This window comes from Pteropus alecto, unplaced genomic scaffold (genome assembly GCF_000325575.1).
Source record: "Pteropus alecto unplaced genomic scaffold, ASM32557v1 scaffold87, whole genome shotgun sequence".
Classification (NCBI taxonomy): Eukaryota; Metazoa; Chordata; class Mammalia; order Chiroptera; family Pteropodidae; genus Pteropus; species Pteropus alecto.
Window position 1 is genome coordinate 22,740,608 of NW_006443225.1, and position 25,701 is coordinate 22,766,308.

At 47.4% G+C, this 25,701-nt stretch overlaps 2 protein-coding genes across 2 annotated transcripts in view; one reads left to right on the forward strand and one right to left on the reverse strand.

Moving 5' to 3' along the window:
• Positions 1–6: 6 nt before the first annotated feature.
• DECR1 (2,4-dienoyl-CoA reductase 1) lies at positions 7–18,986 on the forward strand. Its single transcript, XM_006924064.3, has 10 exons — positions 7–111; positions 6,876–7,075; positions 8,215–8,272; positions 8,391–8,477; positions 9,278–9,425; positions 13,391–13,490; positions 15,725–15,797; positions 17,747–17,893; positions 18,328–18,390; positions 18,468–18,986. The coding sequence occupies exons 1-10, from the start codon at positions 61–63 to the stop codon at positions 18,525–18,527; spliced, it is 987 nt and encodes a 328-aa protein (XP_006924126.1). The 5' UTR covers positions 7–60; the 3' UTR covers positions 18,528–18,986.
• A 5,381-nt stretch (positions 18,987–24,367) lies between these two features.
• CALB1 (calbindin 1) overlaps positions 24,368–25,701 on the reverse strand; it is a 19,342-nt gene continuing 18,008 nt past the window's right edge. The window contains exons 12-13 of the mRNA XM_015598624.1: positions 24,804–24,899; positions 24,368–24,481 (exon numbers count right to left, since the gene is read on the reverse strand). Coding sequence (XP_015454110.1) covers positions 24,368–24,481; positions 24,804–24,899 — 210 coding nt within the window. The remainder of the gene's footprint in view (positions 24,482–24,803; positions 24,900–25,701) is intronic.

Genomic DNA, 25,701 nt, shown 5'->3' on the forward strand with positions numbered 1-25,701 from the left:
GCCCCTCGACCTCCGGCGTCCGGCCCGGCTCACTGCGTTTCCGGCCGCGTTCCGCCCGCAATGGCGCTCCTGGGTCGCGCGTCTTCGCCTCCTGGCCGCGGCCTTCGGCGGGTAAGACGGCACTGGAGGGGCCGGACCTCGGGTCTCCAAGGGCTGTTGTTTCGTTGATACCGTTTCCTCATCCTGTGAAGATTTAGGTTATAGGTCCTTGTAAGAGAGGCCTGTGTTTTCTGGTTGCTTCTAAAGGCCTTGTCATGTCCTACAACATTTCTGTGGGGCAGAAAAGTCTTCAGACGGGGGTTAGAAGGCAGAGGTGCCTGCTGGAGGGCGTGTGCTCGCTGGCGCAGCACGCTGAGGTGGGAATTCCCGGGAGAAGACAAGTCTTCACCAAAGAACATGCTTTTCTGGGCAAATACGAGTTGTTACAGTTAAAATCCCAAATTTGAATACTTTCGTAGCAAGAACCAAGAAAAATGTTTCATTCGTCACACCTCCTGAAGGAGGCCTCAGTTCAACACAAACAGTTATTCAGAGCTGCTCTATGCCTGGCCCTGGGGAAGCCAGAATTGAAAAAATGTGAACCCTGCCCTCAAGCTGCTCTGAGTTCCCTCAGTCAGTTGTTTATCAGAACATGCTAATTAACTACCCGTTAAGTATTGGGCATTCTTTGGCATCCCTTGGTTGAAAAGGTATCTGCATTCATTGAACCTCATGTATTTTTTCCAGCTAGGGATAATACCCATGATTGGACCTTAAAATCAATTTAGTAGAACAAAAATGAGTTCAAGAACAATGAATTGGAATAGAAGAGGAAGGTACCAGGAGTCATCCCATGGAGTAAGGTTAAGCTTATTTTAGGAAACTTCTTTTTGAATTTACCATTCTTTTGTAAACTCGTTCTTCCATACCAGTGATGCACACTGCCAAGCTTTTCCTTTTGTTCCTAACAATAGTCATAACTTTACTATTTTTGTAAAAATGATGACACTGGCCAATATGAATTCAGGTAATACTATTAAAGAAAAGTAACATGGCCTCACAGTGGCTACCCTGAAATAACTAGGGTTGACATCTGGTTAATGTCTTCCAGCCCTCTGTGCTGATAAGAGCATGGGCGGAGAGACGTAGTTTTGCTTGGATGTGTTCCATTTTTTCCTTTGAACTTAATCAGCATTGGTTTGTTGTCTTTTAATACTGAGTATTGTCAGGGAGAAGTGTAAGGCCAGCTGTATTTTTTTCCCCCCTTTTTTTTCCCTGTCTGGAAAGCCTAAGAAATCTTTCTTTACTCAATTTAAAATTCCAGAATATAAGCTTCCTGGAGCCAAGGATTTTATCTGGTTTGTTCACTGCTTTTTTTTTTTTTTTTTTTTTCCATATAAGCAAAATTGCAAATCAGAATAACCCTTTTCAAGAGCAGGGGTTGTTTCTTGTCTGAACAGAGTCACGCCAGTTTTGGCTAATGTGATAGGGATCGATCGGAGATGACGTGAATGAGGGGCAAGCTGGAGTGGAGACCCCAGCTGAAAATTTCAAATCGCCTACTAATTTATCTCCTGGCTTTTGTCTCCTTTATCATGTAGCATTGGTGAAGCATCTGTTTCGTCCACGTCTAACTGCCAACATAACTGTAATAAAAACAGGAATACATCCTGTAGCACAGGTCAACTGCTTTTTCAAGGCCTCAGGTTCATTGCTATAAGATGTGTCATTACTCAAAATGTAATTTCTGTCTTGCTACTGGCAACAGCTGCATAATTCATCTGGCCACAGGAGCCTAGAGCCCAGCTAACTTTATTTTATATTTACTGAGCGGTCCCTTCAAGTTGCTGTGGCAACGAGATCCCTGTCTGCAGAAGCTTAGAATGTCAGGGGCCTCTGTGCAGAGCCCTGTTTGAGTTGAGCGTGTGCAGGTGCCCAGGCCACCCATTCAGGCACAGAGCAGGAGCTTCACGTGGCCGGTGGCAGCCGTGGGCTGGGTCGTTTGGGCTCTTGGGTTCTCTTAGGTTTACAAACTATTAGCATCAGTGGGCGAGACAGCACCTTGTTCTGCAAGACTGACTCTGCCGTGGCGCATCGAGGGGGTGTCCCGTCCAGCCGCCCCTCGTGCGTCCCGATGTCTCCAGCTTTTAACCACGTCCAGTGCTGCAGTGGACATGGTCTGGGTGTTGAAAGGAATGCATGCATGGCACAGATGGTGCCTTCTAGCAACGGGGCAGAATTAAGTGGCGAGTGGTGATCGGAGACTTAATGTGTGCACGGACTGTCTGAGTTGCTTTGGGAATGCGAAGATGTGCATTTTTCAGTCATCTTTTGAAAAATAAGATTGTCCAGTCTTTACCAAGTTGGCATTTTTATATGACAGTAAGGCCCGTTTGCAAAGCGCTTATCATGTGAATTTGAGTCTGGACAAATTTGATCTAAAAAAAAAAATTCATTTTGACCTAAACCTGCAGGTACTTAGAAAGTCCCCCAAAATAGATATGATAATACTACGTTGTCTTGATAAACATAGCTCATACTTAAATGTGGAATGTAGAATACTTACATTTCAAACGGAGCACGTGTCCTTATCATGACACTGATCCTATGCTAGGGTATTGTGTGCTTGAATATATAATTTGATTTTTATTTTTAATGAAAAAATAATTTATGAACATATCAAACATTCAGCTGTACAATAGGACACGCAGTGACAATACAGTAAGTCCCTCTCCGCAGAGGTTACTGCTATGAATAGTTTCCTGTCGATCCAGCAATTCCTGTGCACATATCCACATATGTATGAGGATGTCCTCATTTAGGAAAAAAAAATACACACAAATGGGAGCATTTTATGTGTATTTCTCTACCTAGGGTTTTTCCTTAACCCGTAATGCCTCACACCATAGGTATTAATGCATATATGTTGAGTGATTGAATAAACATGTAGATGTAGCAGTGTTTACATATAGCTGGTAATCTCTAGCTTCTCTTAATAGATACAGTGTTTGTTATGTGTATGAGCCCTAATGGATTTGTTACACCCCCTTTGGAAATGCAGATAGGTGTTTTAGCCTTTTCTTTTACAAACAAGCCTTAATAAATATGTTGAGCTATTTTGAGCCCCTTATACTTGAGTCCCTAAAAATAAATTTAAGGATAAGCTTGTCAAGTTTCGCAAAAAGCCAACTGGGATTTTGATAGAAATTGAATCTGTAGATCAATTTGGGGAGTTTGGCCATCTTAACAAAATTAGATTTCCAATCCATGAACACAGGATGTCTTTCCATTTATTTAAGTCTTCTTTAATTTTTAATGATCTTTTATAGTTTTCAGTTAACAAGTTTTGCACTGCTGTTATTAAATTTATTAGGAAGTATTTTATTCTTTTTGATGTGATTGTGAATAGAATTTTTTTAATTTTCATTTTCACCTTAATGGATAGCCTTTGAACATAGCTTTCCCCACCCCACCAAATGAGTGAGTGTATCTGTTGGAAAAAAATTGCCAAATGTGGAGTTATTGGCTCAAAGGGTATTTATAAGTAACATTTTGATAAATGTTGCCAAATTGGCCTCCAAAGAAGTTGTCCCAGTTCATATCAACAAATCGCAAGAGTAGACTTTAGTCAGCAGTTTATTGTATACCGCGTTACAAAATTTTGAACCTCACCGATCTGGTAATAGAAAAACGGTGTCTTCCTTTGTTTAAATATGATTATTCAGCTAGCAGTATGTTTATGTATATTTTCTTTGTGTGGACTACCTTTTAAAGCCCTTTGCCTAGTTTTTATATATACAGATGACTTCTTAATACTCATATCAATAGACTTGGATTTTCTTTTCTTGGGTGTAAACTAATTTCAAGATGCCATTATTTGAAGTCCTCGGATATAACTATTTTAATTGGTCAAAACAAGTGGCAAAGAGTTGGATTTGTGGCATGAGTCTGCGTAAGACTCTTCTCGTCTGTTCTCATACATTCTTGATGGCATTGGAGCCTGGCCAATCAATGTTCCATGCAATAAAACAAGCATTTACTGAATGCTGTTGGTGCCGGGAACCCTATACAGTGGGGAGTGGAGCTTTCTACCTTCCTGATGTCACAGTGCCCTGTGGAAGCTGCCACCTGATGGGAGGAGGGAGTCGTTCAGCCCGTTTTTAGCAGAGGGACCCTTTTAAAAGTGTCAGCAGAGTTTTTGACACTTTGCTCGGTTTCGAAGGCTGATTCTGCCGGATTTAGAAAGAAAGTGGGTGGTTCAGGCTGACGAGAAAGCCCGAGCAAAGGCCAGAAGGTGAAAGTAAATCTGTATTGCCAAAACTAGGAAACTCCTTTTAAGAATTTGAGAGATTTTAAAGATCTCCAGAGAACTCAGTCTTGACATGAGAGGTGTTATTTCCATGTTCAAAAAAATAAAACCTTATTGCTAGAAAAATGAGCAAGATTTGAAAATCTTTAAAAGCCTATTTTGTATCTACTTTTTATGATCCAACTTAAACAGCCAAAATGCAATTTCAGGTTATTCAGCATCCTTTGTAGAAACAGGAGTGTGAATACAACATGATCCTGTGAGGTCTGCTCATGTCCATGGGTCTCAATGTTGAACAACTTGCTTTTAGGCAAATAGGCGGCTCGAATTTAATATTCAACAGCATACATGCTGTGAATGATCAGAAGGTAATGTGAAATAAAACAGCATATCAATATGCTCACTTTTCTCTGGTGGGGAGGGGAAGTCGTGTGGTCATATCCATCACATCAAAACAGGTGCAGTGGATGAGATTGTGCTGTGTTGTAATCTGTTACATGATAGACACTTATTAGGAATTTTTATCTCCCAGTAAGGAGATTGAAAAATATTTTTAAATAAATGAAGAAAAAAAATTTGTATGCGGATATCTTGCTTAATTTATCTTTCACAGAGCGCCACATCAAATGCCCTACACAAACCAACACTAAGTAAAAATTCAGCCTGGAGCCTTTGGAAAATTAAGAACAGATTTTTTCATTATTACTTGGTAATGACAAACAGAGCGGCCTACTTGTGCAAATTTCCCAGTTCATCACCTCGGTGGACTGGTTCTGGAGGTGGCGGCAGCCTCGAGCAAAGCCAAAAAAGGTTCCTGTAGGCTATTTGGGTTTCACGCTTTGGCAAAAGGGTACAGAAAGAAAGTGCTTTGTCAGCGAAGCTAGAGGAGGTGACGTACGACGTAGCCTGCGTGGACCAGATTTGCAGTTTATCTTCACCAGTTTTACACATCCTTAAATTTTCTTTCAATAACGTCTTTTTTCCTGATTATAAAATCAAATTATAATTATTGACTAGGTTTTGGAAATACTAAAAACCAACCAAACAAAAAGAGCAAATAATGATCCACAACCTCATCACCCAGAGATGATAACTGTGTGAGGTAATGGAGGACTTGGAAGTCAGACACGTCTTGGGTTTGAGTCGTAGGTACTACTTATTAGTGTCGTAAGTTCGTAACTTGACCTTTCCGTGCGTCAGTTTCCCCATCCATAAAATGGGGATAACAGCAGAATTCTCCTTACAGCGTTGTCGTGTGGTCAGTAGACCTCGACACGTGGTGAATAGGGAACCTGCCACTTGCTGGTGTCACTTCCTTGCCATGGTTTTTCCAAGCATGTATTTTTATTTACAGTTAAGAACATGTTGTATTTTTCTTTTTTCATCTAACATCTTATCCTAAGTGTTTTCTGTGCGGTTTCCAGTTGATGAGTAGTCTCACCCTAAGCTGTTGACCTCGTTTCTAGCTGTTCCCTTAGGGTGCGTTTCTAGGTACCCGGGATCAGCTGATGGTGGCCCACGTGCTCGCAGGAATACTCCAGCAGGAAATGATAGGTTCTGGGGCTTGAGCCTTGCAGGGTGCCCGGATGAATGTCACGCACCTTGGGGTGGAGGTTAATGCCAGCAGGAGCTCAGTGAGCAGAGGGAGGCGGTGCACAAGGCCGTTTCACGTGCGAATCTCAGTTCTGCAGCCTGGTCCATATGTTCGACTTCTCTGGGCCCCTTCTGTTTATGGGGTAAAAATACTTCCTATTTCATGGAGCGGGAAGGTTAGTCAGTTTGATATCTAATCTCGACAGGTGATAAACCTTTCATGAACATTAGCTCTCTATCATTTGTCATGATGCTCAGCACGTAAAGTTCGTTTTCATAGATGCGAGAGAATGGCAGTGACTTTCACAAGGATGGTGAGAGTGTAAACTAAAATCTAAGGTCAGTGCAAATGTTTTTTAGTTCAGAATGGTTTCACCCCCTCTCATTTTAAACATAACAGAAATAGTTTATCTATTCTAAATTTATCATCCAGAAAGCAGCATGGGAAGAAGCATTTGATCTGATAAACCTTCTAAAGAACTTTTTATGGATTTCTCCAGTGATTCAAAGACAAGGTGATTTTTATCCAAAATATCCTTGCTTAAAGACAAATATGCTTTATGTTAGCTTTTAAAGTTAAATATAAGTAAAAACATCTACAAATAATAATGCTGACATTTATAGAGTGCTTAGCATGTGCCAAACAATGTTGTAGTTATTTATGTGAACTCGTGTAATCACATTTAATGGGGAAGATTCTGTTATTGTCTTCATTTGCAGAAGCTGCTGAGGCACAGTGAGGTTAACTAACTTGCTGAAGGTTATATACTGGAGAGGAAATTCTGTCCTGTTGTCTCGCTCCGAAGCCCTTGGTTTTAACCATTCTGCTGTGTCGCAGCATTCCAATAGAAAAATAATAATTGTTTAAATTCAATACCAATATATGTTAATCCAAAGATTCGAATAATATTACATTCAAGAGTAAGGTTTTGGAAATTCCTCTTGCGGTAACACATAGATGCAAATTTCAATTAATCCCCCTCCCTGCTTTTAGTTTTTCAGTTATGGAACGAAAATGTATCAAGACAGTGAAGCTTTTTCGTCTAAATTCTTTCCACCCCTTCAAAAAGCGATGCTACCGCCTAACAGTTTTCAAGGAAAAGTGGCGTTCATCACCGGGGGCGGCACGGGTCTCGGCAGAGGGATGACCGCCCTTCTGTCCAGCCTGGGTGCGCAATGTGTCATAGCCAGCCGGTAAGTCACCCTCGGGAAGTCGTGAAACAGGTCAGTGCCTGCAGATTGAAGCGCTGTTTGCCACATTTGTTTCATCTTGTGTCTTAATCTTCCATGAAATATCCTTTAGATTATTTAAATAAATCTCCTTGGAAAAACCAGTTATAACTTGTGATGATAGAAACATTTCCCAAAGGTAGTGACAGGATTTTTTTCTGTAGCTGGGGATGATGATAAGAAGTCCTGCGTTGAGGCTGCTCTGATCTCAGTCTACACCGCAGGCAGTCTACACCAGGAAATAGGAACCACCCCTCCGTGTTCTGAGCCGGGCGGGCATCTCAGAACAGCTGTTGTGGCGATGGGTGTGGGTGCTGAGACCATGTGAAAGGAATTTCTTACTAGAGAAGCGTGTCCTGGGCCCTGCACCTTAAGTCTAGAACTTCAGACTGGTCAGAAAATCTACCCTTCCTTTTATTTTGAGCAGTGTAAACTTTTGTGGAGGTAAGCAGCAACCTGAATGACAGGTCACCATGTTACTCACCAGGGGCCAGAGGAACCGCTTTCCCGTGCCTCCGTTAGTGGAAAGGGGCCAGGCCCTTTTTGGTTTATTTTTATATTGTATTGTTTTTAAGAGTGTTAAAATTTTTTTTGTAACACTACATAATTTATACTCAACGGTTCATTTTTATATTTTTTTCAAGGATATGAGGTTCTGAATTCATACAGTGCATTTATATCCATAAATTTGGTCTACAATCTGCTATCATAGGTTTTACACACAATCTAGATTTTACATAGTATGATAAAGGCTTACATTACACCACGAAGGTATTTTCTTTCTAAAGCAGGTGTGGGCAAGGGAACAGATGGAAAAGATTGTGATTAAGGAAAAAAATTTAATCTATGAGTAGATATAAAGTAACTGGTTTAAATGTAAATAACTTAGTATGTTAGTATCAGAGATACATAAGTGTTTGAATAACTTGAAAATGAATTCATGCGAACTGATTTGTTTGTGGATATGTAACTTTCGTATTGTCTCAAGAATGTATCTCTTTGAGCTGTAGATTCTCTGGTTTTTAATTTATAGAATTAAAAAGAAAAGATATTATACAACAGCATTCGAAAACTCATGCAAAGCACTGCATGTTTATCTCTAGAAAGATTGATGTTTTGAAAGCTGCCGCAGACCAGATTTCTTCTCAGACTGGAAATAAGGTACGCTCAAAACATTTCATTTAAATTTAGGAATCACAGCATGCTTAAGTAATCTACTCATGGTTTTGGTTTAGGAAGTTTGAAAAATATGGGATTCCTCCTGTCTGTTCCTCTGCAGGTCCATGCAATTCAATGTGACGTGAGGGACCCTGACATGGTCCAGAACACGGTGTCGGAGCTGATCAGTGTCGCAGGCCATCCTGACGTGAGTGTCTCGGTAACGGGCTTCAGTGGTGGTGCCCCTCCCAACATGCACCGCGGTGCTGTTCTCTGCCTCTCGCCAGCAGCCAGCTGCCTAGAGCAGGGAGCAGATCACAGCAGACGGGGGCACCACTTAAAAATCGCACTTGTGGTCATGCAGAACACGTTTCACTCTGTTGAATAAGATTGTGACCGGCGAGGCGTCGTTACCCCAGAGCACTGCGTCCGGGCCGAACGAGCCACGCTCTTTGTGTTTCCTGATGAACTCCCCTCTCTGTCGGTGGAGAATGATAAAACGGGGCCCACGAGAGAGTCCAGTCTCCTGTCGAGACCTGCGACAGGCGTGGGTGCTCCGCTGCTGGAAGAAGCCATTGCTTCCAGGGGTCCCCAGGGAGGGCATTAACGATGCTGTCAGACGGCCCTGACACCAGACCAGCTGTAGGACTAAGTGGGACCTTCATTGACAGTGAAGAAACAGGTCCTTGGCCAGAGTCCGATGGAGTAAGTTAAGCTGAAGTGACACCGAGGTTAAAGGCGTGTCAGGTGTAGTCGCGTGGCAGGCATGCTTCGTCTGTGTTTATGTTCTCAGTGATAGACTCTACCCTGATTTTGAGAAAAGAGCTGGGACTCTGGAATTTGGTAAGAACGTAGGAGATTTTAACAGGCTCGAGGACTGCGGCCACCCGTCGACTCTCCCGGCATCGTCCCATCGTGGACCGCGCCTGAGGTCGGGGCAGAAATGCCCCTGAGGGCAAACCTGTCTCCTCATCTCAAAGTTGCGGTAACCGTGTGTCCCTCTGGCAGATCGTGATAAACAACGCAGCCGGCAACTTCATTTCTCCCACCGAGAGACTGTCTCCCAACGCGTGGAAGACCATCACCGACATAGTCCTGAACGGCACGGCCTTCGTCACGCTGGCGGTCGGGAAGCAGCTGATCGAGGCGCAGAGAGGTGTGTGTGTGTGTCCTGCCATGCGCGGGTCCCGTGCGCAGCCCCGCAGCCCTGACAGTGTCCACCCCTGGACAGCTCTCCGTGTCCTGGGGAGGAACAACACCTCCCTCAGCACCCTGCGCTGTGGCGACCCAGGAAAGGAGTGACCAGCCCCCCCCAGGTGACTGTCAGGTCGACCTGGACTTTCAGGGGAGAGGCGGGGACGCAGGCGGGCCTGGGGGAGGTGGCGATGGCTCCAGGACTGGTCAGCGCGGGAGGGCCGGGAAGCTGGCCCGGCGTGGTCGGGGCGCTCCTGGCACCACGATGGGAGACCCGGGTTGGTTCTGAAGGAGACGAGGGGTCTCGTGAGGCTGGGACTGGCTGGGACGCGTGCCGAGTGTGGGGTTGGAAAGGTCAGGGACCGTCCGGGCTGCCAGCTTTCCATTGGACAGATCAGGACCCAGGGAGGATACAGGCAGCAGGGTTCGTGGTCAGATGACAGGGTTCTGAGCTGGCGAGCGGTCCGGACAGTGGCAGCAGCGAGGCCGAGGGCACCAGAGGGGAGCAGATGTAGAGGAAGCTACCAGAACGTTTGGTTTGCACGTGAACAGACTCTGGGTAGAAGTCCGTGTGCTGTGACTAGTAGGTCATGTGTGCGTGTGCACGCCTGTGTGCCTGGGGCGGTGACTAGGAGGTTGTGTGTGCGTGTGTGCCTGTGCACGCCTGCGTGCCGGGGCAGTGTGCACTTGCTCATCCAACAGGCTCTACTGGTGCGTGTGCGCTGGGCCCCGCACTGCACACACCAGTGACAGGCAGGCAGGCCTCTGTGCCGAGCAGGTGGGGGTGGGACAGGGAGCAGTGTTTCCTCGCGACGAAGGGCATCCCGAGCGGGACGTGACGGCAGCGTCCTTGTGTCCCCTGAAGGGTATCCCTCGCGGCCAGAGGGCAGGGCAGTCTGGGCGACTCTGAGGCCTGTGCAAGGGGGTGTAGGGACAGACCGGAAGGTCAGGCGCCAGCTGTGTGTCCAGCCTCGTCCACACTGTCCCTGAAACGCAGACACAGGCCTTCCCACCGCCGCAGAGGGTGAGAGAGGAGAGGAGGCCTCCGAGACAGCGCAAAGGAAGCGGCCTGTGGAAGCGACCGGCCCGGCCGGGTGAAGCTGCTCCCCGCCATGCTGCCTGTGCCCTCCCACCCACACGTTTCCCCACAGCTCCGTCCCCCACCTCGAGGACTCCCCGGCTCACATCTGTTGATTCATAGTTTGCCATCCCACCAATGTTCTTATCTCTGTAGCCGTGTAGGAATAACAGGACTGGAAAACGGCCTGTTACGCTACCATCAGAGCTCAGGCTTTGGATGGGAATCCGCCGAGCACGTCCCGACTCCCTGTTCGAGAATCTGATAATGGCGCTGATGTCGCTAAGGTCACGGGTTCTACAAAATAAACGACCTGTAAGACCAGTGGTCTGGAAATTCCTCCCCTGCAGCCCCCCACCCGAAGCTGCCCCTCCCGTCCTCAGTCACGAGGCGCCCGGGAACCCTCAGAGGAGTCAGGCCCCTGGCGTGGACACTGCCAGGGTACATGAGCTGGAAGAAATCTAGCCAAGGGGAGGCCGTGCTTCGGCTCTGTTGAAAGCCCCACGCTCTCTGCGGGCACTAAATTCTCCTTCCTCTAACGAAGCTGTCTGAGTGTCTAATTTCCTCGGACTGTGACAAGGGGTGTGACTTAGGGTGGAGTCTGCGTGACGCTTTTGTTTTTTCTGGTTTTTCAGAAGGGCGAGCAACTGGAAAGAGAGACCAAGGTGGGCCGGCTCCTCCGCCCCGTCCACCCGAGGACCGAGGTCTCTGTCGTCCCCCCCACCCCGCCTCCCACGTGTCTCTCCCGCGTCTCCGCCTCCCCCGCACCCGTCCGCTCCTCACTCGGTTCCGACTCCGCGTCACTCAGCGTCTCTCCCCTCTCCCCCTCACTTCTCCCCGCCCAGCCCTGCGGCCCTGCTTCGCCGGACTCCCGTCTTCTCGTCGTTGTCTTTCATGCTAACACAGACTTCCACCTATTTTTATTCATCACGTTGGATTAAAATTCTATGGGTTCCATTAAAAATATATTAGCCAAGGCCTTTTAGAAGACGGGAGCCAGCCTTTGCCCGTCCAGGAGCCCGGTCAGATACCGATGCTGCGACCTGGCAGGGCTGAGGACTCGCACACGGGTCCGTGCTGGGGCCGGCGCCGAGGGGCTCTGGCGTGACGACCCCTGGAGTGCGTCACGTAGGGGAGCCGGGGTCCGTCGCGGACAGCGGCCCGGTAGCCTGTGACCAGGAGGGAGGGGGTGCTCCGGCGTCCAGGGAGGTGGTCAAGGAAGGTGAGAGCGCAGAGGAGGCGGGCCAGAGCGCGTGAGGCGCCGGCGGACACAGGGCGGACGCGGGCTGGCTAGGCAGGACTTGGGGGCGACGCGCACTCGGAGTGAGGCCGCAGCGGCCTGAGGACCCAGAGCTGTGGCCTGGGCTGGGGCAAAGAGGCCAGAATCAAGCACGTTTCCAGGTGGCGCTGACGGCCACAACGACAATCAGCAAGTGAGAGGCGTAGGAGACCCTTGGAGACAGCAGCTCAGTGCTTTTCCAGCCACAGCGGCCGGCGAACGCGTGGCTGGGCCTTTCAGGAAGGGTGTTGGAAATACCCTGTCGAGATTCATCACTAGGATATCACGTGTAAATGTAAAAGTTAGTAAATAGTGTGGAAAGAATATCTACTTTTATTAAAGAACTGAGAACTTGCAGTGAGGAAAGACTAAAGGACTAACATGGGGTTTTATTGAAGAGTCTGGTCACAAAGGACTTGCATAGGATACATACTGAATTTTCCCAGCAAGCCCTACATCACGAGAAATGAGAGAGACACCTTACGAAGTGACCACCCCGATTGGCCGTACCTAACGCCATACGTAGTCATTACAGCGTTGCCGACCGCATTCCCGACGTTGTGTACATCACTGTGACTGTTTTGTAACTACTAATGTGAACTTCTTAATCTCGTCCCGATCTGCACTCGACTCCCCCAAGCCCCCTACCCCTGGCGACCGTCAGTTCTCTATCCGTGAGTCTGTTCCTGTTCTGTTTGTTCGTTTATTTTGTTTCTCAGATTCCACACATAAGTGAAATCATATGGTGTTTGTTTCTCTCTGTTTGAGTTATTTCACTTAGCATAACACCTTCTAGGTCCATCTATGTTGTTGCCAGTGGCAAGATTTCATTTTCTTTTTTTTTAATGTCTGAGTGATGTTCCGTTGTATATGTACCACCTCTTCATCCACTCGCCTCTCTCAGTGGACACTTAGGTGCTTCCACGTCTTGGCTGTTGTAAATAACGCTGCAGTGATCATAGGACTGTATATATCTTTTTGAATAAGTGTCTTTGTTTTCTTTGGATAAATACCCAGAAGTGGGATTGCTGGGTCCCAGGCAGTTCCGTGCTCGGTTGTTGAGGAACCTCGGCGCTGTTTTCCGTCGTCAGTCCCGCCAGCAGTGGGTGAGGGCTCCCCCTCACGTCCGCCAGCGCTTGTCGCTCGTTGATTGATTGATGATGGCCACTCTGAGATGTGAGGTGACGTCCACTGTGGTTTTAATTTGCATTCCCCATATGTCTATTGGCCACCTGTATGTCCTTGTTGGAGAAATGTCTATTCAGGCCTTCTGCCCGTTTTTTAATTGGATTGCTTCTTTTTTTTTTGCTGTTAAGTTGTATCAGTTCCTCGTATATTTTGGATATTAACCCCGTGTTGGATATATCGTTTGTGAATACCTTGTTGCATTGAGTAGGGCGACTTTGTTTTGTTAATGGTTTTCTGTGCTGTGCAAAAATGTTTTTGGTCGCTGTAGTCCGTTTGTTTGCTGTTGTTGTGCGTGCTCCAGGAGCGAGTCCACGGTGGCGAGTGGGCAGAGCGGCATCCGATTGAGCGGGACTGCCACCCACTGTGTTTTTCTCACTTCCAGGAGCAGCGTTTCTTGCCATCACCACCGTCTACGCTGAGACCGGGTCAGGCTTCGTGGTGCCCAGCGCCTCCGCCAAAGCGGGAGTGGAAGCCCTGAGCAAGTGAGTGCCTTGCGCCCCCCCGGGAGGTCCGCGGTGGGCCCTCAACCCCTTCCACTGTGGCTCCTGTAACTGAGAAACTAAATGTTATTTAAGTTTAATTACCTTAAAATTGCGTAGCCCCGTGGGGCTAGCCAGCACAGGGCGACGGCCCGTTCTCACACGTGTCTTCACGTGCCCGCCCTGCCCTCCGAACACACCTCTGCGCTTGCGTCGCGCCTACGCACAGGATGGACAGGACAGACAGACCAGTGGCCCCGCAGCGCACGGCGCTTTCGGAACCTGCTCGTCGCCGGCCTTCCCCAGCATCTGGCGGAGGGCAGGGTCCGCTGCGCATGCGGCTCGCTGCGGCCCTGCAGCGTTTCTCTGCACCCAGCCTCTTCCCTCTTTCTTTTCTATTTACATTCCCACCAGAACCTTCTTTCTAAAAATATATCTGCTTATGAGACTACTCACGGAAACCCTGCGTCATTTTCCCATTACCCTTTGGAATGAAAGCCAGGCCTCGGTGTGGTCTTCTGAGCAGACGTGTTTATTCACTGACTCATTGGGTCAATGTTTACTGCGTGCCTTTGGTGTGCCTGGCCCTGGGCCCGGTGCCGTGGTCGTGATGGAAGCCGGGAGACCTCATCCTCGCCTGGGCTCTGCTTCTGCTGAACGGCCCCCACCTCCTGCAGTGCGCCGAGTGTCCCCACGGCTCTGCGCCTGGCTTCGCGCTGTTGGGTCGCCCCGATGCTCTGCCTTCCTCCAAGACTCTCAGCTCATCACCCTCTTGGGGACGTTCTGTCCAGTTTCTCTGGAACAGAATTAATTGTTCTCCACTCTGTGAACCCTTAAAACTTTATTCCAGTTTAGCGAGGAAACTAAGCCTCTAATAAGTCAGTGCCATCCGGCGTCGTAGATTCTGAAATGCCGGTCGTATAGCGGCACGGGGGGCACAGAGAAGGGCCCTGTGGACGGCCGTTAACGTGGCTTTAACGCCCCGACTTCCCCGCAGGATGTGAGGTCGGTCTCAGCGCTCCCGGAACTGCTCGGCTCCGCCCGTCGTCCCGCACGCCTTTTGACATTTAAACCAGGCACGCTCGTTTGTTTGAGAGAAAAAGTATTACTTTACTCAGAAGCGGAGTCAGTCTGAACAGCGATAATTGGCCTTCTTAAGGTCGGGTGGTGTCTTAAGGACAATATTAGTATTATAATACACAATTTTCCTTTTGTAAGTCTTGGAAGAAATGTTTTTCTCATTATTTAGCATATCAGAAACGATGTGCTTTTCCTGAGGATCGGCTCGCTCACTTCTCACGCGCACGGCTGGTCGCGTGGCCGACTGGCTCGCCACTGCTGTGTGGCATCACGGAAAGAGCGACGCGCTGTGGCCCGGTCGCTGTAATTCTGTGCAGTGTCGCAGTGCGCGTCATGCTAGCTCCATTCCCGGTATCTTTCTAGTGCCTCGTCCTTGGTTCTTTTCCTTTCTTACCTTCTGCATTTGCATAAATTACCTGACGTGATTTTTTGAAATTAAATTACATGTATACATACACAAATGTACATATGACCGTAAAGCCCTAAAATAAGTTTAGAGAATAAAGTTAGGCCTGTCCGTCAGGTAGGCTCATCATACAGGTTGCTTCAAGGTTCCATGTTTGCTATTAGCGTTGTCTCAGTCTCAGGGCACTTAGCAAGATTTTGTTGAATTCCTGTTTCCTTTCGAGTGCAGGCCAACAAGTGCATTAAAGCCTAGTTACACGTAGATGTGGTCAACATTTTAAATCGGTGTGAGGCACCTCTTAATGGAAGCGTGTGTGGTGTCGCAAACATCGTGACCCCGTGTACTGAACGAAGCCACACTGAACTTCGTAAAGGCGGGACTGACCGTAGAGCACTTAGAGGGGCCACACTTCTCGTGTTTTTATACCCAGCAGTGATGCCCACTCTGAGGATGTGTATTGATATTGGACTTGATTCTGAAATGTAAATAGCGTCATGATTAAGAACACTAAAATGTCAATGACAGTGCAGCCGAGTGACTAAGGGCTCAAGCTCTGGAGCTAGGCCACTTACCAGCCATAGCGATGGCTGATTTAACCTCTGTGCCCAGTTTCCTTGTCTGTAGCAATGGTACCTGCCGGCTGGGGTCGCAGTCTCTGGCGTGTAGTGACCATGCGTGTAGTAAACATGGTCACTATCATTTTTAACATTTAGTCTAAACTTTAGAATATGTTGTTTATTTTAATTTCTAGGTCTCTCGCAGCCGAATGGGCTAAATACGGAATGCGATTCAACGTGATTCAACCGGGGCCCATAAAAACCAAAGTAAGGCTGAGTTTGCGTGTCTTCGCTGGGTGACTGAGGAGTGCCACATGGGTGGGTGTATTCTGATGGTCGTGTGCCCGAGTTTGGAGCCGTGGGGACAGCAGGAGGGTCGTGCCGCTGTGCGGAGTGAGAAGGGGGCGGGCAGCATGGCAGCGCCGCGCACCCCCCTTCCCCCGCCCGGTCTCCTGCAGCGGCCTCATCTTTCGGGATCTTTCATGTCCTCAGTTTTGGTATTTTGTCCAGTTTGCGTCAGTCATCTGTTTTTGTCTTATAGTTTTTAGTTTGTACTATATTTTATGATTCTCACTTTGATTGCATGCTTTTTTTAAGTAAATATGTATATTTAATTGAAGAGATGCCAAAGAAATTTATCGGACAGGCTTGGCTTTGCTCGAGGTAGCATCTTCTCTGACGTGTGTCTGTGCTTTCCACTTTCAACACTCATGCACGTCGTCTGGTTAACAGCCCTCCCGACGGCACGCACTTCACTCACAATCAGCAGTCCTCACGCATGCTCTTTGCAGCTCGTCATTGTCACTAGTGTGGTTACAGATGGTGCACAGAAGGCTCTCTGCTCCCTCACAGTACCCCAAATAACTTCACCCTCACACTTGTTGTTTTCATGGAAGCAGGAATTTATAATCCCTACCGGTGTGTAGCTTTGAAAGCCTAGTGGAGGTTTGATAACCTGGTCCAGTTGTAGAAACACATTGGAAAATAACGCAAAGGCGCATTTGGGTTGTAGGTAGTGCCGGGTGTTAAATACTAACTTGAAAGGGGCTATATTAACTTATTTAGGAGTTTAAAGAGTAGAAAATTGGAAGAAAAACCACCTGAGTGAAACGTCGTTGAATACCTTGCATGTTTAACACCGCAGTGATAAAGAGTCACTAAAATAAATGAAAACATAACTCACAAGCACGTGTACATCACGCGATGCTGGTGATGCTGTGCTAAGGACTCTGAAGAGAATCATGTGGTCACTGAAGCTTCTTCCTAGGACCTCAACATCTAGGAAAGTTCAGCTGCATTTTACTTCTTATTTAAAGTATTTATTGAGTGCCTGCTGTGTGCAAAGGTGCTGAGAAAGGTACGTTTGTGACAGTGCCTGCCATCAGGGACTTTGCAGTCTAGCAGTAGAGGTATGAATTGCACACAACTAAGAAGCATATCGTTTTAAAGAGATCGAAAGGAAACGGAAGTCTAGAAACTCTTGGAGCATTGACAGAGGCAGGATTAGGACCAGCTGCCACCTTTTGTCCCCATAGCTTCACCCCTGCCTGGGTGCTGACCGTCTCACACCCTGTGACTTGCAGGCCCTGGTGCAGAAGGTCCAGGCATTGTGTTGAGCGGTGCGTGCCCAAGGCCCACCATCACCTGCTCCCTCTCGCCCACAGCAGAAGGCAGACGTCCACTTCAGATTCAGTTACGGTGTTCCTCTCTCTGGGATATACCTGAATGTATATTCCTACACACTTGTTTTTGTCCTTGCTTTTTATTTGAGAAGAAAGGAGAAGAAAAGAAATTTCCTCTTAAATATTTCCTACTTGACTCATTTTTCTGTGTCCGCTAAGTCAAATGACAGTGGCACCCCTACCCCACACACTGATTTGTGCATATTTCAGAATGCTTTCATGTCCATTTTCTCATTTGATGCACCCAGCAGCAATTGTGTGAGGTAGCTAAGATGGGTATCCCAATTTTACAGGTGAAACTAACATGTATAAGGTTACACTTGCTAGCGATTTTTTTAGGTCAGTATTAGGTGAAATGACCTGTTTTGAGCTAAAGTTAACGTGGAAGAATTTGGCAAAATTCTCCATTGCTTACGAAGCCTAAAGTGTGACTAGGCCCCCATAGTAACATTCATTTTACACAGATTTGTTTCTTAAATAGGAAACGGGTTACGTTAAAGAAAATGCAGCCTAACCATTGTCTTCATTCTTCAGGGTGCCTTTAGCCGTCTTGACCCGACTGGAACATTTGAGAAAGATTGGATCGAGAGAATTCCCTGCGGGAGGCTGGGCACTGTGGAGGAGCTTGCAAATCTCGCTGCTTTCCTGTGTAGCGATTACGCTTCTTGGATCAATGGCGCAGTAAGCACTGTGGTTTCTCTCAGCTTTTTGGGGAAGTAGATTTAGGGTGCAGCGTGGCATACTGGGGAACCAGTCCTGACAATGTTGAATGTAAATATGATTTAAAATGCTTACTTAGCTGTGAATAATGTCACAATATTTAGCCTATGGAATTGATTCATTGATAAACTAATTTGATTAAATGAAAATTACTGTGGTAGACATGCCCTAAGGTGATCTTTAAGATTGAGTAGAACTTGTCATTGTGGAGATGGTGGAAAGAAGATTCTGCAGAGAAATCAGTTGAGGTTTAATCATCAGTTCTGTCTTTAAAATTTGGGATTTAGTTGAAAGTGCCAAGGATACATTCCATCCAATGAGGATAGAAAAGTGGCCGATAGTTCAGAAACTTTTGAAAAGGAGTTAGTTTCAGAATGTTTATTAACACGTTTCAGGTCATCAGATTCGACGGCGGAGAGCAGTCGCTTATTTCCGGTGAATTGAACGATCTGAGGAAGGTAATGCCACTTCGTGAATGTAACGTAACATTAGCAGCTGGGAACCACATTAAATTGCTGTTTCTTTTTTGTGTCAGGTCACCAAGGAGCAGTGGGACACCATAGAAGGACTGATCAGGAAGACAAAAGGCTCCTAAGACACTCTGGCCTTCATCTTGGTTACCATGGAAATGACACAAACGTTCTCTTTCGGATATTTTCAAGATCTATTTTACTTTCATAGGAATCACTTGTAATCACCAGACTGATCAAGCCCACTGTCCAGCTTCCATCCCACCGCCTCTGAACGGGTCTGCCAGGGCATCTGGTTCTGTTTGGGTGGACGTGCTGTGAGCCTCACGCGGAAACCTTACCACTGCCAGGCATGCCCACCGACGGCGACACCGTGGGCCTGACCGGCGGCCTTCACGGTCCCGGCCTCCGGCCTCCGGCCTCCAACCTGGTCTTTTCCACCAACTCACAGCCCAGGTGCCCAGGCTCTCCCTTCAGCAGCAGCCCCACCTCCCGCTCAGCGGCCCTCATCTCTCTGGAAGTTGTCAGTGCCTCTCGTAGTATAGGGGTAAGAAGTGCCAATAAATGACCTTGTGCACATCCCACCTCTTCTTATTCTCTTCATTATAAAAGTCAGTTTTATGATATCTGTTACGAGGATTGCATGAGCGGCAGAGTGTAGAACACATAAAGGAAGGGTGGGCTCTCCGGTCTCCCTAGGACACGGTGACGGTCAGCAGCGTGAGAATACAAGAGAGGAAGAGCGTCTGCAGCCTCTGATTTTTCCAAGTACTGCGATGGTGCCCGCCCAGCGGGTCTCTCCCCATATAACCGCCTCCGCCATCTTCGCTTTTAACTGTTTCTTTTTTTTTTTTTGAATATACACTCTTCCTCTCCACTAATTCTACCAATATAACTATATCTCTATTTTTAGTTAATATTTAGTGTTCACATTTTTATAACTTTGTAAATATTGTTTTTTTCCCAGTGTTTTTGCAATCTCCCTTTTTTTAACAGTTTAGATTACGTAATAAATCAGATCCTTTTTTTTTTTCATAAATATGATTTATTTTATTGTTTATATATCAGACTTTAATTCTTTATTCTTGGACTTAGGCTTTTTTTTTTTTTTTCAGTATAATATATAAACCTATGAAGAACGTCTTCACATAAAACATTTTTAGAAATAAGAATTTTTTTTCCTTATGTTATATTCCTGGAAGTAATATTATTAATCAAAGGTTATGAAGCTTTTAAAGACTCTCGATGTACATTTCCAAATTGTTATTCCTAAGGTCCATATGGGTTTGAAACACCCCGAGCTGTGTGTGATGGTGCCATTTCAACAGAGACCTACCGACATGCAGTATTCTCACTTTCAAACTGTTGACCAGTTTCCTAAGTAAAAACGATAGCTCCTTCAAATGTGTGTTTATGTAGTTATTAGTGATATTGAATACTTTTCTGTGCTTGAGAATGTCCTGTTTGCCTTTTTACCTATTGGTGTTTTAATGGGTAGCATACAATTTTTTATTTGAGTTTGCATACATTTTTCTTCTGTTAATTGTTTCTTAGAATATGCTTCATCATTACATATTACAAACAGTGAATAAGCAAAGCTTGCAGGCATGAGAGGGGACCAGGGAAGAGGGACCATGGATATCAGTTCATCGAGATTTCTCCTGAAGAAAGAAATTTCTTAGGCTGTCTGAAAGAGAAACACATCATTGATGGATGGTCACTGTGTTATGATGTACCACCTTTGGGCTGCAACCATATCAGTGTTTCGCCTTAAGGATCATTACTTTGTCTAAGAGTCCTGCTTCTACTGCACTAATGGGAGAGTTAACACTCGGAAAATGAAAATGAGGGTTATTTGTAACTATCACTCATTTGACAACGTGTGAAAACACCTCCCAGAAGTGTTTCGGGACGGAGTGACAGTTGTTCCTTTATTCTGGTGGGAAACTAAAGCAGCGGAATTTAAGTGACTGAAGACCAGAATTTTAGAGGTAGAACAGCCTTAGGAGACACTGTTCTCAGCCCCTTTGTCGTGCAGGCGACGACGCAGCTGAGGCCAAGGCAAGTATGACTTGCCCGGGGCCACACAGTCAAGCTCCTGTCTCCTGCCCCACTGGACCAGTTTCTCGGGATCCTAATTTAAACCCAGAGACAATAACGGTCTTTATGAGATACAGTGCTCTTGCAAAAGCCCTTCAAGGGGAGAAAACCCATTTTTCTTTTGTTCTTGATCAACTTTATTTTGTCCCTTAGACAACAATATTAGACTTTCATAAACCCATTCTCAATCTCAGTCCCTTTAATTCTCCTCTAAGATCTTACATTCTCACCGTGAGGTAAGCTAGTTCTCGGGTTGAGGACAGAACACGTAGTGTGCGTTGCATGGGACGTCTTGCCGCCTCTGCCCCAGGCCCTCCCCGCTCCGGCCCAGGCTCCGGCCCAGGCTCCGGCCGCAGCTGGCTCTCTGCTCCTCTAGGTGGTTCCACCTACAGCCTTGACTCACTGTTCCTTTGTTCTAGGAATGTCCTAGGAATGAGCCCTATGGCTGGCTCCTCCAGACAGCAGCCTTCCCCAAATCCTTGCTCACACATCATCGCTTTAACCTTTGAATTGACATAGAACTTGGAAAAGTATACAAATGACCAATTCTCACAAAACGAATGCACTCGTGGAACCGCCACCCTGGTAAGAAGCACGACCAGGAATCCAGAAGCCTCCTCTGTGTCCCTTTCTCTCCTTAAAACAAACCCGTATCTTGACTTCTAACACCATAACTAAGCTGCTTTTGAAGTTTCTCTGGTCGGAACCACGCGCTTTGTTCTGTGCCTGGCTTTTTTCTGTGTAGCAATTGCTTGTGCATCCACATTATATAACATCCCAGTGTGACTACACCACGGTCTAGCTCTGGTATCGGTGGACTTTGGGGCCATGGCAAACGCCGCTGCTGTGAGCACTTTCACCTCTTTGGGTGAAGATGTACACGCCTTTCGGTGTTCAGTGCAGTTGCGGGTGACAAGGCACACGTTTGCAAGGTTGGCAGATGCTGCCACATGTCCCAACAGTCTGTTTCACCTGCCGCAGAGCGAGGTGGTTTAAGAATCCCAGGTGCCTCATCCTCACCATGGCGGGTGCTCAAAACCGCTTCCGCCCTGGCCTTTCTGACGGGCATGATGGCACCCAGCTGCGTGGTTTGCGCGTACGTTGGTTACTTTCACCGTTCGTGGCCGTCTAGGTAGCTTCCGGCTCGTGAAAGGCCTGTCCGGCCGCCTCACACATCTTTCCGCGGGGCGCCTTTCTAAACGCGCGTCCGGGAGCGCTGCGTGCCCTCCGGATCCCTGGTTGGTGAGCCCTGCGCGCCACGTGCCGCTGGGGCAGGTCGCGGGGTAGGTGGTCCGGAGTGGGGACGAGCAGTGGGAGTCCCTCCGGCCTCGCACCCGCGGACCATCCCCGCAGCTGGGCCGCTTCCGAGGACACAGCCGGGCGGGAAGGTGCAGGCCGGCGCAGGGCAGCCCCCAGACAGTCCCGCGTCCCCGTGTGTCCCTGTGCCCCCCGTGTGTCCCTGTGCTCCCGTGCTTCCCCGCGTGTCCCCATGTGTCCCCGTGCATCCCCACATGGCCCTGCGTGTCCCTGTGTGTCCCCGTGCCCCCATGTGTCCCTGTGTGTCCCCGAGCCCCCATGTGTCCCCATGCATCCCCGCATGTCCCCGCATGTCCCTGTGTGTCCCTGTGTCCCCGTGCTCCCCCGTGTGTCCCCATGCATCCCCGCGTCCCTGCGTGTCCCCGTACCCCCGTGTGTCCCCATGTGTCCCCGCGTGTCCCCGTGCTCCCCGCATGTCCCCATGCGTCCCCGTATGTCCCTGCGTGTCCCCGTGCATCTCTGTGCGTCCTCATGTAGCCCCATGTGTCCCCGTGCCCCTCCGCATGTCCCCATGTGTCCCAGTGCGTCCCTGTGCCTGCCCCTAGGACCTCAGAGGTCGCGAGCCCGTGACTGTCTTCTTAGGACCTCTGCGTCGCATTCAGGACTGCCCGCCCTCAGGGACAGCACTCCTCCCTGGGGCGCGTCGGGTGTCCCACTGTCCCCGCTGGTCCCGTGGCCGGGGCGTTAGCGGCCTCCCCCACGCCGCCCGCGTTCGTCTGCACACCTTCCCGGCCGGAGGTGGGCCACCTGCGCCACTCGGCTCATCCGCCCCAGGAGGCTGGCCCGTTGCAGCAGCAGGTGTGGCGACTCCGCTGATTCCCTGTCCACCAGCCCCTGGGGAGTCCTGTGCGTCCCCTGCCAGGCGCTCGAGGTCAGAGGACAAGCGGCAGGTTCTGCTGCACACCTGGCAGGCAACAGCCGCTCCTGCCAGGAAGTGTGTGAAGCCTGCATCCTGCCTGTCCCTTTGGAGAGGACCTCCCATCAAGGAACAGTTGAATGTCAGTTGGGCAAACACTCCAAATATCTGGATTTTTTGAGATTTGTTTGGATTTTTAATGTTAGAGGTACCTGTTCATTCACTGAGACATCGATAACTACGGAATCGGGCAGGATTCTGTTTATTTAGGTTTCTTAGGCCGTAATAATTTGAGTATCCTCCATCTCCACCGTGACCGATCACAGGTTACTGTCCATGGACTTTTCCAGAAGGAAACAGAAAGACGAGAGATTAGAGTTATTTTCCTCTTTATTTACTCTTAGAAGTTAGGTCAGCCTGAGGGCAGCGCTCCCGTTTACACACTAGACGCAAAGCCAGTCTCCACTCACATTTCACAAATTTTACGGTGGCGTATCTCTTTTCTGATCATTCTTGTAGGAAAGAGATACCTCACTTTTTTATTGTTATTTCTATGAAATGAGAAGGCGCTGAATTTATAGAATAGAGACATTCAAACTGACGCAGAACCATTAGCTCTTCGGCGGTAACTTGATAAATTCCACACAGATATAGCTCCCATAGCTTCCTGCTTCACAATCAGAAAATTAGAAATCACCAACCAGCACGTGTCCCCTGAAACCTGAATTGGCTAGTCTAGCTACAAAGAGATGAACTGTGACTTGGGTGGGAGTCAAAAGAATGAGAATTTCCCTTGATAAATAAGATAAACGATTACGTTAGCATTTTGTGAATGTTATTTTTAACTCATTTGAAACTATTTGCAGATAGAAACAACTATTTTAAGTACCAATCTCAATATGAAATGTAGAACTGACAATACATACACAAAATTATTGATGATAAAACATTTGGCGATCAGGGTGCTATGAATTTTACATTAAATTCACTTATGTAGTAAAAAATAGAGTTGTTATAGCTAGAAAAAAATATTTTGGGAGGCAGCAGATACGCTTGGTGGGAATGAACAGTTCTACATGGAAAGAAATCCAGGAAGTATGCAAACCAGACACCACGAAACTCGATCTATATAATTTAATCAGAGATTACACAGAATAAAACATAAAAACAGCAGGTTGCTAGAATAATTATAATCTACAACACGTGGAAACAGTTTAGAAAATGGGTTGGGGTCATACTCTGACAGTGGGCGTGTTGGCACTACAGACCTAGACGGCTTTACATGTCATCTGGCACTGTCTTTCCTTGGGGTCAGATCGGTTTGAACCGGTGAAAAATGTACATTTACATATCAGAGACTGGAATTTTAGATTAATCCCGGTGAAATTTTTAGGGAAATCTTGTCCAGCTACGTTTATGAAAGCGAGACTATGTTATGTTATGTTACATTTTTAATTAGGCGTGTTGATTGGCCTACAGATAGACGATCTCCTTTTCAGTCATGTGGTTACAAAAACTGTACATTACAAACAGTATAGAAACAAGCCAAAAAGATCGTGCCGCACACCCTGGACAGTTACCTATACGCAGTTAAATGTACAGATATAAAAGAAAACACAGCCTACTCCCTTATAGTGCACAGTTACTTTTTAGATACGGTGTATCGCTAGTGCGTGGCCATGGTCACCAACTCTAGTTGTCCTCGGCACAGAGAATGAGAGCCAGGTCCGTCCGGTACAGCTTCCCCCCGTCCGACAAGGCCATGATGCTCTTCTTGTAGGTGGGGATATTGTTGGTGTCCAGATCCTGCGCAGAACACAGACGGCATTGTGGGCCAGTTAGATATGGAGGCTAGGTAAGCACTGCCAAGTGACAAAACATGACATAGAAACTGCTCGTTCCATCAATCCATTAAGAGAAGAGCTGGGTGACATTCTCACACAAACATGAGTAATCACAACTGATCCTAGCCGCACTGATTCTGGCCAGTGCCAAATCAGGCGAAAAGCTGAAATCTACCTTTGTCCCTCGACAAACGTTTAAGGTGGATTTCCGAAAAGGGGCGTGTGGTTGCTTCTGGAGGTCTGCAAAGTCTGTTTCGGAAGTAAGTGAAGTGGTGACTAATTACCTGTTTATTCTTCTCACACAGGTCCTTCAGTAAAGCATCGAGCTCGTTTTCGTCTATGTACCCATTGCCGTCCTGAGGGCGGAGAAGCAAAGCAGGTACAGCCAACACATGCCAGCACGGGGGACAGCAGAATGAAATGCAAGGCCCTCAGGCCCTCGGAAAATGTCCCTCCCGAATCCTGGGCAGATGCTCTAACCCCTTGTGTCAGACCCTCAACTTTTCTGACTGCTCCAAGTTCCAAAGTAGATCCGAATGGCCTGTCATGCGGCACCTCGCATTTATTAAGTACCCTGAACGTTTCGAAGTACTTCCACATTTAATACTTCACTGCCTCTTCACTTCACCTCCTGTCGAAGTCAGGGGTCAAAACTGCGTTCCTATCAGTGAGGACGTGGAGGCCTGGGGAGGCCGTATGACAGGCCCGATGTCACATTGGGTGCTGGCAGAGCCTACGGAGGCCTGGTTTGGTCCGGGAGTAGAGAAATTAGAACAAATAAAGGAGGGTAACTAGCGTGCCCTGGCAAACAGCCTTTACGCACACTGGATGTTACCATCTGCTGCGGGGGGCGGGGGGCCTGCTAGGTATTTTTGGATAAATCCTCACCCCACCTGCAGCGTGGGTGTTATTGTCTCTTGTCTACGGGTGAGGAAACTGAGGGTCAGAGGAGTGTGAGATCTTATCCACAGCCTCACAGCAGGTAAGTCGGAGCATGAGATTTGAATCCAGATTTGCCCGATTTGGGATGTAACTTTTCTTATGACCGGAATGAATCAGCTGGGTAATTTTAATGGCTCATATTTCTTTTAATAGGAACCTTGAATTTGAGGATTTTCCCCTTAGTCAATATTTTCCAAATTCCTCTAAGGACTTACAGGTAAGAACAAACTTTTACCTGAT